At 45.6% G+C, this 14,073-nt stretch overlaps 1 protein-coding gene across 1 annotated transcript in view; it reads right to left on the bottom strand.

Moving 5' to 3' along the window:
* The window catches only part of CPEB4 (cytoplasmic polyadenylation element binding protein 4), a 38,514-nt gene extending 33,349 nt beyond the window's left edge, over positions 1-5,165 (bottom strand). The window contains exon 1 of the mRNA XM_041397757.1: positions 2,399-5,165. Coding sequence (XP_041253691.1) covers positions 2,399-3,520 — 1,122 coding nt within the window. The 5' untranslated portion in view covers positions 3,521-5,165. The remainder of the gene's footprint in view (positions 1-2,398) is intronic.
* Between the last annotated feature and the right edge of the window lie 8,908 nt (positions 5,166-14,073).

Raw genomic sequence — 14,073 nt, 5'->3', positions numbered from 1 at the left:
TTAGGCCTGGTCACCCCAAGATTTCCATCAAAGCACAGCCAGAATCCTGTGTGTCACCAGGCTCTGGAACAGACACAACCTCTGAGGAAAAGAAAAAAGAAAGCGATCCCCAAATATTTGCAATTGCTGGTTTACATTTTGCCTTCTAAAGAAACTCATTTTCACTAGATTGCAGCACCACTTGTTAATGATTTAAGCAGCAAAACATAAATATTAAATGAAAGGGATTGTTGTATCAAATTACTCCATTATGTTGCTGCAGCAAAGACAGCTTTCAATTATTTCCTAAACAGGAATCTAAGAAGATTCCAGTAACAAAATAGCCTTGTCCAATACATGATTGCATCAGCAAGGATACTTCAGGGGCAGAGAGAAAGACAGAGAGAGATGCATGAACACAAATATGTAATAAGCAAATTTCTGCTTTGAGACAGGAATAGAATCAGTACAGTCAAGAAAAAAAATAAAAAGACATCAAAGGTCAAACTTTACATCATTTGTTTCCAGTGATTCAAAAATTCACTGAGCTTTCAACTCTCAGCTGAAGTGACCAAAAGAGCTAAAGATTTTCTACAAAAGAAAAAAAAAGTTGTCCAAGATGGCTTCAAAATTAATCAGCATCTCTCTAGGGCTGCAGTGCTGAAGTCCTGCTCTGCTGCCCTGCCCTTTTCCTTTCACAGAAGTGATGGTAACAGGCTGGAGAGCACTTCCCTCCACACTTTCCTTTTCTTGGCATGAAGGAGTGTCAGACTTGGTCTTGACATGTACAGCTCCATCAGAGTGTTTATGTAAACAGACACCAACATAATACACCAAAATGATTTCTTTACCATGATCAAACTACGTGTGTCTGCTGTTCTGCGTCTGGAACACCATCCAGAAGTCAAGGTTGACTTTGCCAGTTTCCTGCAATTTCCTTGATGCCAATCCAAGCACATTGCTCTGCCTGTGTATATATTTGGGGCTTACACACAGCAGCAAGGACACACTTGATCTCATTCTGTCACTCTCAACATCAGCTACGTGTCAGGGTACAGAGTGAATCAAACCGTGAGCCAAGGCTCGCTGCAGTGAGGCTGAAAAAAGACCAGCTCCAGCTGGGTCCCTTTTTCTAATGGTTTCACTGGATAAATTGGGTATGCTGGACACAGCTTCATTATATTCATTATAAATCCTGACATTAAAATCGATTATTACTCTGCTTTCTAAATTTGGAAGGGCTCTACCTGACAGTGAACCAGTCAGTAGCACTGCAGTAGAAAAAAAAAAGGCTCTGAAGGAAAGTTATTGCCAGCAGCTGCTGTGCTGTCAGCAGGGCCTGCACACCACCAAAAACCTGCAGTCTGCAAAGAACCCAACTAGCCCCACATCCACAAAGTCACTGTGAAATGTATTTCTGTTTTTTTACATCATGAGACACATTGCACAGTTTGTATCTTTGAAACTGTATTTAAAGTAGGTCACCCCAGTTCTTGCAGCATGGCAAGAAATACTGCAATCACGTTGAGAATTTTACTTTTGCCCTCATTTGAAGGGCTTGAAAAACAACCCTGGAAACGTAAAAGAACTCTTGGGTCTTTTAATTCACCCTAAAGGAGTTTACAAAAGGCGCACACACACATAAAAGCTGGGTTTAACTGGTGGTCAGATGAAAAGAAGGGGACTTCTGGTTTAATTCCTACTGCAAATTAGGTTCAACATTATACAGTTCTTTTCAAATTCATAACAAGTCAGCCCAGAAGGAGAGGCTGAGCTGCCAGACAACCTGCCTCCTGCCAGGAGAAGGCCACAGCAAAATATAGGAGACCACCAACTGATCTCATCCACATCTATTTTTAGTGCTGATTTAATGGCCTGTAACCAAAATTTGCTGCCATTCCTGAGGAGAGCAAACTGCACTGATTACCATTATTTGTAAAGAGCAGAGTTTCCCCCAAAAATGCTACAAAAATTATGTTGCACTGCAAGCCCACGTGATACTGTAAAACCAAATAAAATCATGCCATACTTTTTCTCAGATGTGGTACATTGCTGAATGCTTTCAGAGGCCTCAGATCTCTCATACTCCACCAGGCACTTTTTTTTTTCCCTTTTTCTTTGTTGAAATACTTGTCAGTGAATTTCTCCATTGGTTATTTCTGTCTGTGTGTAAGTATTAAGCTGAAGTAAAAGGGCCAATACAGATGGCTGGTGTGCAATAGATATTTATGACCATCACTGTTAAAAAAAACCCCATGAATCACAACTTGGAGGATCATTCCCACTATGACATTTTGAGTTAGCCATATGGTTTTTTTCAGTTGCACAGAAATGCCACAACCAGGGCATTTTAATGCTCTTTGGGGAGGTTTGGTTTTTTGGTATTTTTTTTCTTATGGATACAACAGAGTGCGCTCACCTGAAAAGGAAAAATGTTGTCAGCTCTGTTCAAGCTGTCATCCATCCAGGATTTGGGAGCGAAGGCCGAGCTGGGTCGTGCATACTTCTGCAGCTGGATATGATTACTTGCAAAATTCTTCTTTAAGGGCGAGATGGAGTTCAAGGGGGTGATCCCTCCGTTCAGTCCCCGGCGGTGGTCTCGGCCCTGGGACCCTCCCCAGCCGCCGTATCCGCCGCCGCCGGGGCTCCAGGAGGACGGGGTGGGCGATGGGCTTTGGTAGCTGCTCCACGGAGAAGGTGGCTTGTTAAGATTATTGGCCAAATGAGGCAACTGATTAAAAGCAGCATTTCTGTGTGTGAATGGAGGTGGGTGAGGACTTGCAGGAGACCTCCTCTGTTGCTGATGCTGATTGTGATGATGCTGGAAATGGGGGTGATGAGGGTGGTGCTGAGAGAGGGGTCCGATCTGGGGGGAAAAGCTACCACCAAAGCCAGGGCTGACGTGATGTGGGAAATTCTGAAACAGCAGAGCACCATTATTAGCTGAGGCAGTAGGGACCCCTCCCTGGTGGAAAAAACTTGCATCTTCATTGATTATTGTAGAAGAAGAAGGAGCAATAGCTGCAGACCAGTTACTAAAACCAGTCAGAGAAGATGCGGTGGATGTCAAGGGCTGTGTCGAAGTACCGAGCCCCGAAGCCTCTTGGTAATCAAATCCTGTTAAAACCGGCGATTCTATTCTTATTTTCTCCTTTCCATTGCCATTCTCTGAAGAATTATCGCCCTGGTTTTCTTCAGTTTTAGCTTTCTCGGGTTCAGAGAGCATGCCTGCTTCCTGACTTTGACCAGGGGAAAGCTGCTGTTTTTCTAGGGACTCTTGCTTTTCCTGTTGCTGAGTTTTAGATTTTTCTGACCCCAGAATCTCATCCTGAATATTATGGGCAGCTGGAGCAGGAAAGAGCCAAGCTGACCCAGCACTACTGCCATTGGCAGCTGTGTTATTATTTATAAAAGCAGCAGGGCTGGGGGTTGCATTTTGATGATGGTGTGGAGGCTGCAGATGTGGATGAAATCTGACTGGAAAAGCTGACTTATTTCCCGTGTTGTTTTGCACTAACACTCCAAACCCGTAATCCCCCATTTATTATATTTAGGGTTTGAATCCTCCCTGTAAGAACAAGTTGATGTTTAGTGTTTAGCTTGTCCTCTTGTGAGGCAAGATTAGCAAGTATCCTGGTTTTCGCTAGATATTCCAGTGTCTCCCTCCACGCTATTTATTTCAGATTTGGATAAAGATGTTTGCTTTTTTTTTTTTTCTTTTTGCAAAAGATAGATCTCTTCAACTATTTCAATGTGTCAATTTGTATCCGTTTCCTTCCTTTGGCCAGGAGGAAGGGAAAAATAAATCTTTGGTTCACAAAATAAGAGGTTTCCTTTTTTTCTAAAGGAAATGCACAGCAATGAGAGAATAAGCTTCTGGGAAATAAGGATAAAGAGATTCTAACTATCCTGTTTTTTTCCTCCTCAGCAGCCTTGACTCGCCCATAAATGAGTTAAGAGGGAAGAAAAAAAAAATACAATGACGTCTGGTCCCTCAACCCCTTGGCAGCAAAAAATAGATTTAAATCTGGAATAATTTAATACATCTCTATAATCTAATATATATTTGTGTCCTGTTCAAAAAGAGTCTTTGCTGTGGACAAGGGAAAAATTTACCTCAGGATCTCAGCATTCAGAAGAGTGAAATGGGGGAGTGAGTTGCAGAAGAGGCTTTATCCCGTGCTGCTGGGTTTAACCTATTATATTTAGCAATAATATACACCGTGTGTGTGCGTGTGTGGTTGTTTAAAGGGGTAAGATCTTATCTCAGGAAATCAGTATTCTCTGTGTGTTGGGTGGGGAGTGAGTTGTGCAGGAGAAGGGTGGATTCTTGATGCTGCTCCTTCTGGGCTGGGTTTCTGAGCTCGCCAGACTCGCTTCTTATTTATGATCCAATATTTGCGTGTCCTTCATATGAGTCCTGACTGTCCGAGGAGGAACGTTTTCATCTCAGAAATCAGCGTTCACCGTTCGGGAAAGGGAAGGGAGGGGACAGCGAGTTGTGCAGGAGGAAGGGGAAGGAGGTTTTTTCTCGCTCTCTGCTGCCGGGAGGGTGTTTTGTGGTGCGGGGCTCGCCTCCTTCCCCGGGAATCGCGGCTCCCGCAGCCCAGCGAGCCCCCGGAACGCGCTCCCTCCTCAGGCACTCGGCATCCAGCGGGGCCGGGCTGAGGGTGCCCCGCGCGTCCCCCGCCCTCGCTCGAGCCGGGCAAGGCAGGAGGGGTTTTACCTCAGCAGCGCAGCAGCCTCCGGCAGGGAGGGGAAGGCGCGGCCGGCCGGGCTCCTCTCTCCCCCATGGAAGGTGTTTAAGCGGCTCTCCCGGGTCGCCCGGCGGGGTCGGGGCAGGCTCTGTCTCGGGGCGCAGCGCTCGGGGCTCCGGCGGCGGCGGCTCGGGGCGCTCCCTGCCCTGCGGCGGCTCGGCTGGGCTGCGGCCGGGCCGTGCCCCTCATGTACCGGCCGCACCGGGGGGTTCTCCGCGGGCTCGATGCTGCGGGGAGCTGGAAGGACGAGGCGATCGACAGCTTTCGGTAGCCGGCGACGTGTCCCCGGCGCGCAGCCCCCCGCTGCCGCCGCCTCGTTTTGCGTCTTTTTCCGTGTGTTTTTTCTGCCGCCTTCCCCGCCCCCCACCCCCCCGGCGGCCGCCGCAGCCGGTGCCTCGCTGGTCCCCGCGCGGCCGCTGCCCAGCCCGTGCCGCCATCTTTGGTGCGGGCAGGGACTCCCCGGCCGGGGCGGCCACCCCGGGGCTGGGCGCGCACCGCCCGCGGCGCCGCCGCCATCTTAGGTGTGGGCGGGAGGTCAGGCGGATGCCGGCGGCGCCGCCATCTTGGAGTGAGGAGCGCGGCGCCCGCCATGTTTGTGCAGGGCAGGGCGTCACCTGTCACTGTCGGAGCCCGGTGTCACAGACAGCGGCCGCGCTCGGCAGCGACGCTAAAGAGCTTCTCATTGCACCCCCTGCCATGGCAGGGACACCTTCCACTGTCCCAGGCTGCTCCGAGCCCCGTCCAACACGGCCTTGGACGCTTCCAGGCGTGGGGCAGCCGCAGCTTCTCTGGGCAGCCTGTGCCAGGGCCTCACCGCCCTCACAGCAAAGAATTTCTTCCGTACGTGCAGCCTAAGTAGTCCAAGGGCAAGCATCAAAAAGTCTGGCTACTACAGATCTGGTTTATACGCTACTTCATTTTGGGGATGGGTGCTGTTTTTGCACACCGACAGATTACAGCATGCAAATGAAAATACAGTTTTAAATGTAGTATCAAAATATCGTGACATTTAAATAACAATATGTAGGTTCACCATAGAAAAATCAAGTTTAAAAGGAAACATGCAGAGAAATTTCCTCCAAAGTTTTCTCTTAGTAGAGGGCTGTTCTCTACTTGCTCCAAGATTTCTTCTCAGACACGACTGTAATTTGGATTATACTTTTACCAAACCAATTATTTCCCAACAATTTTATTAAATAAACTTTTTTCTTCGCAGTCACAGACACCTTGTTTCTATGTGTGAAAACAGCCTTGTTTACATACGGTCAAAACATCATTCTGAAAATGTAATGACTGCGTTATAATTTCCCCTTTCGTTTACTGTTTGCAGCTTCTGTGAGCTCATCTGATACTGGGCATTATTTTCCTCTGCACTTTTCTTGTCATAATGTTGTCAGCAGCATCTTAAGGTTCAGGGTTAGCAGGCACTTCTGTCCAGATGCCACGGACCTGGCTCCAGCAGCAGATCGCTGTTCCACGAATAGTATGGGAAAGACAGAGCCTATGGCCTTGATTTAATTTCAGGCACACCCTTGCAGTGCATTAGGGTAGATGCAGATGGGCTGGAGTGATACGAGCAGAATTTCTGAAATCTGACTTTAATCATTTTGCCTGACAAACATTGTTTGCTGAAACCATGGGAGGTTCCTCAAGGGCCAGTGCTGGGATGGTTCAGCTGCCCAGCAGGATTTGTGGCTGTTTATTCAACCTCTTTGACAAAAAATGCCTGACCAACGTCCAGGGATTGCAGGCATTAGATACCAAGATGAATCAATTACTGAAGAAAGTCAGGGTTGTCTATAAGTAATTTAACCACCAGTGAGGAAATTCTCACTTTGGGGGCTGGCTGATGTAGAGAGAGTCTCAAAGAATACAGAGGATGACATTGTCACAGAATCACAGATGCTTTGTGTCGGAAGAGACCTTGAAGATCATCCAGTTCCAGCCCCTGCCATGGCAGGGACAACTTCCAGTAGACCAGGTTGCTCCAGCTTTTTAAATCACTCAAGCTCAAATCCCTGTAGAGTCAAATTAACTCCTTTATCACACTGATTTTGCCGTAGCTTATGCCATGACCTAACTTTTGGATGAAATTTGAAACATAAGATTCAAATAATTAGAAAACCTTCACCACAACAGTAAATATTCAAGACTTTTGAAATGGGAAGGGAAGGGGAGACTTCTCTCAGTAGCATTTGCTCGCACACACTGGTGAGACTCATGCCCAGATTTGCTGCCACATCCCCCAAATCGGTCCCTGCAGCTCAGTCCTGATGTATCAAACTTTTCACCTGAAAGAGGTTTCAGTCTGAATGACACTTGAAGTACTTTAAATCATCACAGTACCTTCTGCTAATCACCATCAGCATCTAATGGATCCATTTCTGGAAGCACTTTAACTCTTCTGGGTTCCTTGGAGGAGAGGATTCCTCTGGCCACTCCAGCTGCCATCATTAGGCAGCTTTAGCTGACGACTGCCAGAGGCTCTGTGCTCTACCCAGGCTCCCCCAGCATCAATCTCCAGGATCACAAACCCCTTAACAACCTCTTCACTGCGAGACTAAACCCCAAGTGGGAACATATTGCTCTCCTCTGAGGATTAGATTTCTTAGCCTGTTTTTATTCTGCTACTCTCGCTGTGAATGTCACATAATAAATGCTTGACTGTGACTCAGGTCACAGGAAAAACGGAGTGTGGCTGAACTGGTGTAGAGAAATCTGTGTGCTTGCTTTTGCTCAGTCAGAAGCAATCACAGAACCACAGAATTCACAGAATGACCAGGTTGGAAGAGACCTTCAAGATCATCGAGTCCAGCCCAGCCCCAACAGCTCAACTAAACCCTGGCACCCAGTGCCACATCCAGGCTTTGTTAAACACACCCAGGGATGGTGACTGCACCACCTCCCCGGGCAGCCATTCTACAACTTTATCACCTTTCTGTAAAAAAATTCTTCTTAATATCCAACCTATATTTCCTTAGTGCAGCTGGAGGCTGTGTGCTCTGGTTGTGTCAGTGCTGCCTGGAGAAAGAGACAACCCCAGCTGAGCACAGGCACCTTTCAGGAGCTGTAGGGAGTGATGAGGGCACCCCGAGGTCTGTGGTTTGCTCAGCCTTTCAGTGCCCCACACCAGTGCAACACAGCACAGGGGAACATCCCTTTTGTCAGGTGTGCTCAAAAGGCCGTGTGCCTCGCAAGAAGTGGAATTTCTGATGACAATTTAGTAGGACAAGCTCACAGATAAACTGAAGCTGAAAGCAAGTGGGATCCCCAGGAAGCAGCTCTCCAGCTCAGTCACACGGCTCATCCTGGCAGAGCAGATGTGCCGTTTGTGATACGCTCCCAGTGTTATCAAATCAAGGTCCCATTGAGCGAAGAAGTGAAAGGACTTGCAGAGCAGAGAAGGAACTCCTTGTGAAAATGCCTTGCCAGCAACCCTCTCTTTTTTAAATCAAAGCACTGCCAGCTCTCAGGCATCTGCTGGTTGCAGCTGTCACGGTGTCATCCGGAGGGAAAGGTGAGCCCTCGGTGACTCAACACCCGAACATCAAACACTGACACTGCTCACACTGCAGAAAATCAGATTGCTGCATCTATTTCACACTGTTGGTGGGGAAACACAGAATTCAAGTCTCATTTAAGTCATCTTCTGCCTTAGAAGAAAAGGAGCAGAAAGAGGATAAGAATCTCTTTTCTAAAGGCAGAATTATCAGCTGCTTCTTATGTCTCAAAAACCACAACTGATGTTTTCTTGGCTGTCAAAAGGCTATTAGGATGTTCAGATCTCCAGTTTTATACTAAACATCATTGCTGTGTCTTGTCCAGCCAACAGCATATTAACAGTTTAGTAAATAAAATTTAAAGTCAAAATTAACCCTATACTTACAGCGCAAGAATTTAGGAAGGGTGCAGTGGGATAAATTAAAATTCAAAGGGATTGTTTGTGGGGTTGTTAGTCACTCAGATGTTCCTCCACGTTCCTCTAGGTCTGGTGTATCACAGAAGATTCAATGGTAATAGAAGCAGCCAACAGACCTGAAAAGCTGCATCAACATTTTATCCGAAACAATTGCTCCAGGAAGGCTGAACTAAAAACCCCAGGCAAGCTGTCAGTAGCTAATATTAGCCTACACATACAGAATTTTTTTAATTCCAGAGCAATTTCCAAAGATTGCAGAAAATGTTCTCTAGACTGCAGAGAAAACCCAACTGTTCATTTTTGTGCTGATGCAGCTGCAACTGCTGTTTACTAGATCCTATCTCAGCTTGGTCATTGCAATATCAAAGTATGATTTTATAAACCTTTTAACTCTTGTGTAAAGCACATTATACATGCTAATGGCTTCATTTGACTAAGCTGCCTTCGTCATTTTGCTGCAGCTGGGTGAAGGTACTATATATTGCTATACCCTCATATGTTAAGCAACCCTTTAATGGAATACATTGCCTTGAAGTCTTTAGTTTTTATGAAAAAAATCCTTATCACTGCCCAGAGAACTATTTTGCGTGCAGTAATTATGTAATATTAATGAACAGTATTACATACAACTATTTTCTAGCCCTATTCTTTGTGTGGCATGTACTTCAGAATGACCTGACACTGCAAAAATGCCTCTAGCTTCCATGGCTCATGTAAAATACAATAAATACATAAATAATTGAGAAGAGGAAATAGGTAGTGTTGCAAAGGCTGTGGTGTTCTTACCACTGCACTTCAAAATCCATTGATGTGACCTTTGCAAATGTGCTTTTCTTCTCTCATTTAAGAATTCTTCCTTGAGCTGGGCAAAAAAAAAATAAATTCCACACAGTCACAGAGTTTCAAATTTGAAAACTCACTTTGTAATCTTATTTCTAAAATTGTAGAAGGAAAGAAGCAGCCAGGGGATGAGCCAGGACAGCGTGTCCAGGGACACCACCAGGGCACCTGGAAAGCAGTGGCCATCCAGTGAATTCCATGGGAAAGAAGCTGTTTATCCCATGGAGACTAAGCTTCTCAATCTCTTGGGGTTTGGAAGTTTTTTTCCCTCTACTTCTCAAATAAATAACTGCTTATTTAATTCCTCTTAATAAAGGAGGAATGTGGGGCTGTGTCAGGGGCCAATTAGTCAGGGCTTGCAAAGTACGCTGGTGCCGAGTATAATTTTTACTGCAACTCGGTGACACCTCCATTTCTCAAAGTAAGATTTCATAGCCTGTTCATTTACAAAGTGGGCTAGTGCCTTTGGGTATTTGGGAAGGGCAAAAAGACAAATTGAAAAGCATCAAATCATTTAATTTCAAAGTGCATTAAGCGCACGCCTTCCAATTTTCTGACTAAAATGTTCGTTGGCTTTTTCCAAAGAGGTTTATATTCAGGGCACAGAAATAGTTTGTGGATTTTAGATTCCTGAAATACTTAACAATGTTATTCAGGGGAAGAAAACACAGGCTTCTTGTCCTAAAAAACCCAGATTCACGTGCAAAGTGTTAATGAACCCAAGTGACAGCTTAAGAATAAAAATAGCATAACCCTCCCTTCCCCCTGAAATGATAGCTAATCAAACATTTTCTAGAACAGGATTTCTGACTAGTCTGGGATCTAATAATTTTAAAAAAGCAAAAAGAACAATATTAGGAGTCCGATTCAAAGAGACCAGAATGAGGTTGGCCTTGTTTTCCACCTGGGAGCCAGGGTACCTCCAGCCCCTGGATCTCCTGGCTCCTTCTGGAGCATTGCTTGCTGGAATCTGTAGTCTCCAGGCTGCATCTCCATTATTAAACAGGAGAGCAGTGGTAATCTGCTCCATTTTAGGCAAATTAAGTGCAGCTCTTTGGCTCCTGGCACATTCCCAACGTGGCCCTGAGATGAGCATAATTCCACAAAATCCATAAGATTCAGAGCCCATGGCTGCCACTGTTCCCCCTTCCCGTGCCTTGCAGGTAATGGGAGGTCCTTTGCTGGGGTCCTTGAAGGGGACAAATATATTCTGGAAGAGTTTAATGAATATTGGGTTTCTGTGTGCTGAGGGAAGCAGTTCAGGAGAGACTTCCAGTTTTCCCTTGGAGTTCCTTACCTGATGGGTTTCCTGTCACATTTCTGCTGGCGAGGGAAGTGGGGCATGTTGCATATTCAGTGTGCCCCTCCTCGTGCCTTGCAGGGGGAACAGGGTGTGTTTCCTCAGAATAGAATGAACTCGTGCTTTCCAATTTTTCCCCATGTTAGGAAATAGGTCCTGTCTCATTACTGGTGACAGCACATATTGGTAGGTCATAGAGCAAAGGGAGAGCCTTGCGTAGAACAGCTGGGGCCCAGAGCCAGAAATCTCATTAAAGTAAGCTGCTGCTATTTCCAGCCTGTAATAGAGCTTTGGAGCTTGATTATATTCAGTGAAAGCAGGTCATTACAAACACACTGCTTTTTGCATATTATCTAAATTGAAATAATAATATGTTCTCTCCTTTCATGTGCTATATTGATAAATCCCAACTTATGAATGAAACATGTTGATTAGTTAGTTAAAAATAATTAGTTCCGTATTATGCCTCCAAATTTAAGGCTTGATTAGTGCAAACAAATAACTTTTCTTGATAATAAGTCATTTACAGAGTATTCTCTTAAGTGGAGCACACAGGCATAAAAATAATCTGCAGCAGTAAATTGTGTTATTTGTTCTCTCTTTTTTCTTTGACTTCAAATGTAACAGTACTTTTAGAACTTGAGAGACACAATATCTATATGCAGATTCTGATCTCAACAGCAACTGCTGCAGTGCTGCTGTGGTGTTATTTGATGGAGGTGGCAGAGCACCAGATAAGAATGCGACCCATAAATGTTCTTTGATTCAGCCTTTTTGGCCACACAGCCCCAAAAGAAGAACAATTATTTTTTCCAGTGACTGAGAATATCGCGCTGCTATTAACTTGCATTTAAATATTCTGATATTTGCATCAGAAGTGAGCTAATGAGTGGGTTTCCTGAGCAGTGGAAGTTCTTTTGAAGCAAAACAAAACCCTGCATGAACATTTTTTTCTAGTCATCAGCTCACTGAAGCCAGCACTATTCAACAATGTTCAAAAAGCTTAAACCCCTTCCTGAATATGAACATTTTCCTGAACCAAGGCTTAGGGTCCTCATCAAGTCATTTTTTTTTAGCTCCCCATAGGGTTTCTCTCACACAGGCCAAAGATGGGTCCAAAACTGTGCACAGGAGACACCCCTTAAAGAAAGGCTCTACCTTGATAGGATTATGGGATAAATACTGCAATAAAATTAGATACCATCCTGATAAAAAGCCTCGACTCTGTTGATACTGCTGTTTGTGCTGCTGCTCCCACCTACAGAGCCTCTCTGATGGAAAGTTATGGCTCTCAATTATCACTGTGAAAATCCAGCCCTATTTTGGGAGTGCTCATAACTTGGAGCAGTCATCGAGGTGTGGGAGTTTGACGGCGTTGTTGGAGAATAGCAGCCTTCGTGTCGAGGCGCTGAGGCACGACGAGCCCGGCAGGCACATCACACACCTCTCTAGAGCTCTTCTCTAAAACTTTTCCCTTCCTGGTTGACAGAAAAACTTGCAAAGCCTGGAAAGACCAGATCTGTGCTTCCAGGCTGTCAGGAAGGGAATATACCCAATGGCAGCAGTTGTGGTCTCAGCAGATGACAAGACCGGCAGTTTTCTGACTCCACGTAATCAGCAGACAGCCATGAGGTGGAAAAGGCTACATCTCTACTCTTTGTGAAAGAACTGAGGTGACTTACTGGTTAAAAACTGCTCAATCCTCCCCAGTCCTCTCAGAGGGCACTTACTGAGAAATGGTAATGGTTTACAGTCTCAGAGTGCTTTCAGAGCACTCAGTGTCAGAAAAAATGGCATTAACCCACTCCCCTCCCCATATTCTGGACCTCTTTCTCAATGCTAATCAGGAGTAATTTCACTGAAGTGAAGAGAGTTATACAAGACCTGTGTGAAAGTGGAATCAAATCCATGTATCATACATTTAAGATTCCTGGCAAAATATGCTCTATTTACTTGAGGAAATTAAAACATTTCAGAGTCTGGATGATTTAAGGGTTATGTTCTTACTTCCTAGAAATTAGAACAGTACCTCATGTAATCAATAAATGTATGAAACTGCCTGAAATGCAAGCATTGCAGAGGTCAGGAGTGGAAAAAACACAGCTGAAATCACTTTACATGACATACTGAAAAAGCAACATTATTTTTACCAACAGCACAAGGAAGCCATTACAAGTGGCAAGAAACTGATTGAATGGTATAGCAAAGAGCATTTGTTTGATAAAGTCAATTTTGCCACTTCCATGGCAACTAAAACACAAAATTAGACTGTTCAGGGAAGCACTTTGGTTCCGACCTCCTTTGAACTTCAAGAAATTTGGGGAAAAAAACCCTTGGGTTGGGCCCATCTGTGTGGGAAACACCACCCTGCATTCACAGCACACCAGCAGAGCTATTTTCACATCAGATCACAAGCACCGGGCAGGGTGGGCTGTATTCTCTGGAATAGAAATTACTCAGTTCCACCCGAAGCCTTTCAAGTGTCTTCCACAAGAAGTGGTTCCATTAAGACCAACAAAAGTGCTGATTTTGCAGAAGAGATGCTGCAAATCCTCCAGGAGAGCTCTGGGACAGAATTGGGCTCTTAAACATGTAGAGAGTCACTCAGCTCCCACCCTCAACCCTGAAAGAGCTGCTTGAGGAGGTTTTGTGAAAGCACAGAATATCCTGAGCTGGCAGGGATTCACAAGGATCATCCCAGGGATCTCCTGTCCCTGCACAGCCCCAAAATCCCAACCTGGGCATCCCTGGAGTGTTATCCAAACTCTCCTGGAGCTCTGGCAGCCTTGATGCTGTGCCCGTTCCCAGGGGAGCCTGGGCAGTGCCCAGCACCCTCTGGGGAAGAACCTTTCCCAAAATCCACGCTGAACTCCCCTGGCACAGCCCCAGCCCTTCCCTGGCTCCTGTCACTGGCAGCAGAGATCAGAGCTGCCCCTGGCTCTGCCCCTCAGGAACAAGTTGCAGGTTTGATGAAACTTGGAGGTAAATAAGAAATTGCAGGAATTATCCTGGACTTTGGAAGCACAAATAAGCAGCATGTAGTTTTCTGACTCGCAGAGATCCCTGTATCAGCTCCTGGGCTGCTGCAGGAGTAGGAGTTTGCTGGAAAGAGGAACAAACCCTCCTCTGTGCTGCCCCTTCCCCCTGGGTTACAGTACACCAAGGCTTGTGATGCTTGGCCAAAGAATGGTGAAACCCTGGAGTGGCTCTGGACAGCACTTGCTGGTGATCCTGAGTCACTGGCTCATGCTAAAGTCAGACCTGCAGTCAGATGGGGG

Source organism: Onychostruthus taczanowskii, unplaced genomic scaffold (assembly GCF_017590055.1).
Source record: "Onychostruthus taczanowskii isolate IOZ18803 unplaced genomic scaffold, ASM1759005v1 scaffold14, whole genome shotgun sequence".
NCBI lineage: Eukaryota > Metazoa > Chordata > Aves > Passeriformes > Passeridae > Onychostruthus > Onychostruthus taczanowskii.
The sequence above is the reverse complement of the archived record's forward strand: the minus strand, read 5'-3'. Positions and strand labels throughout refer to the sequence as shown.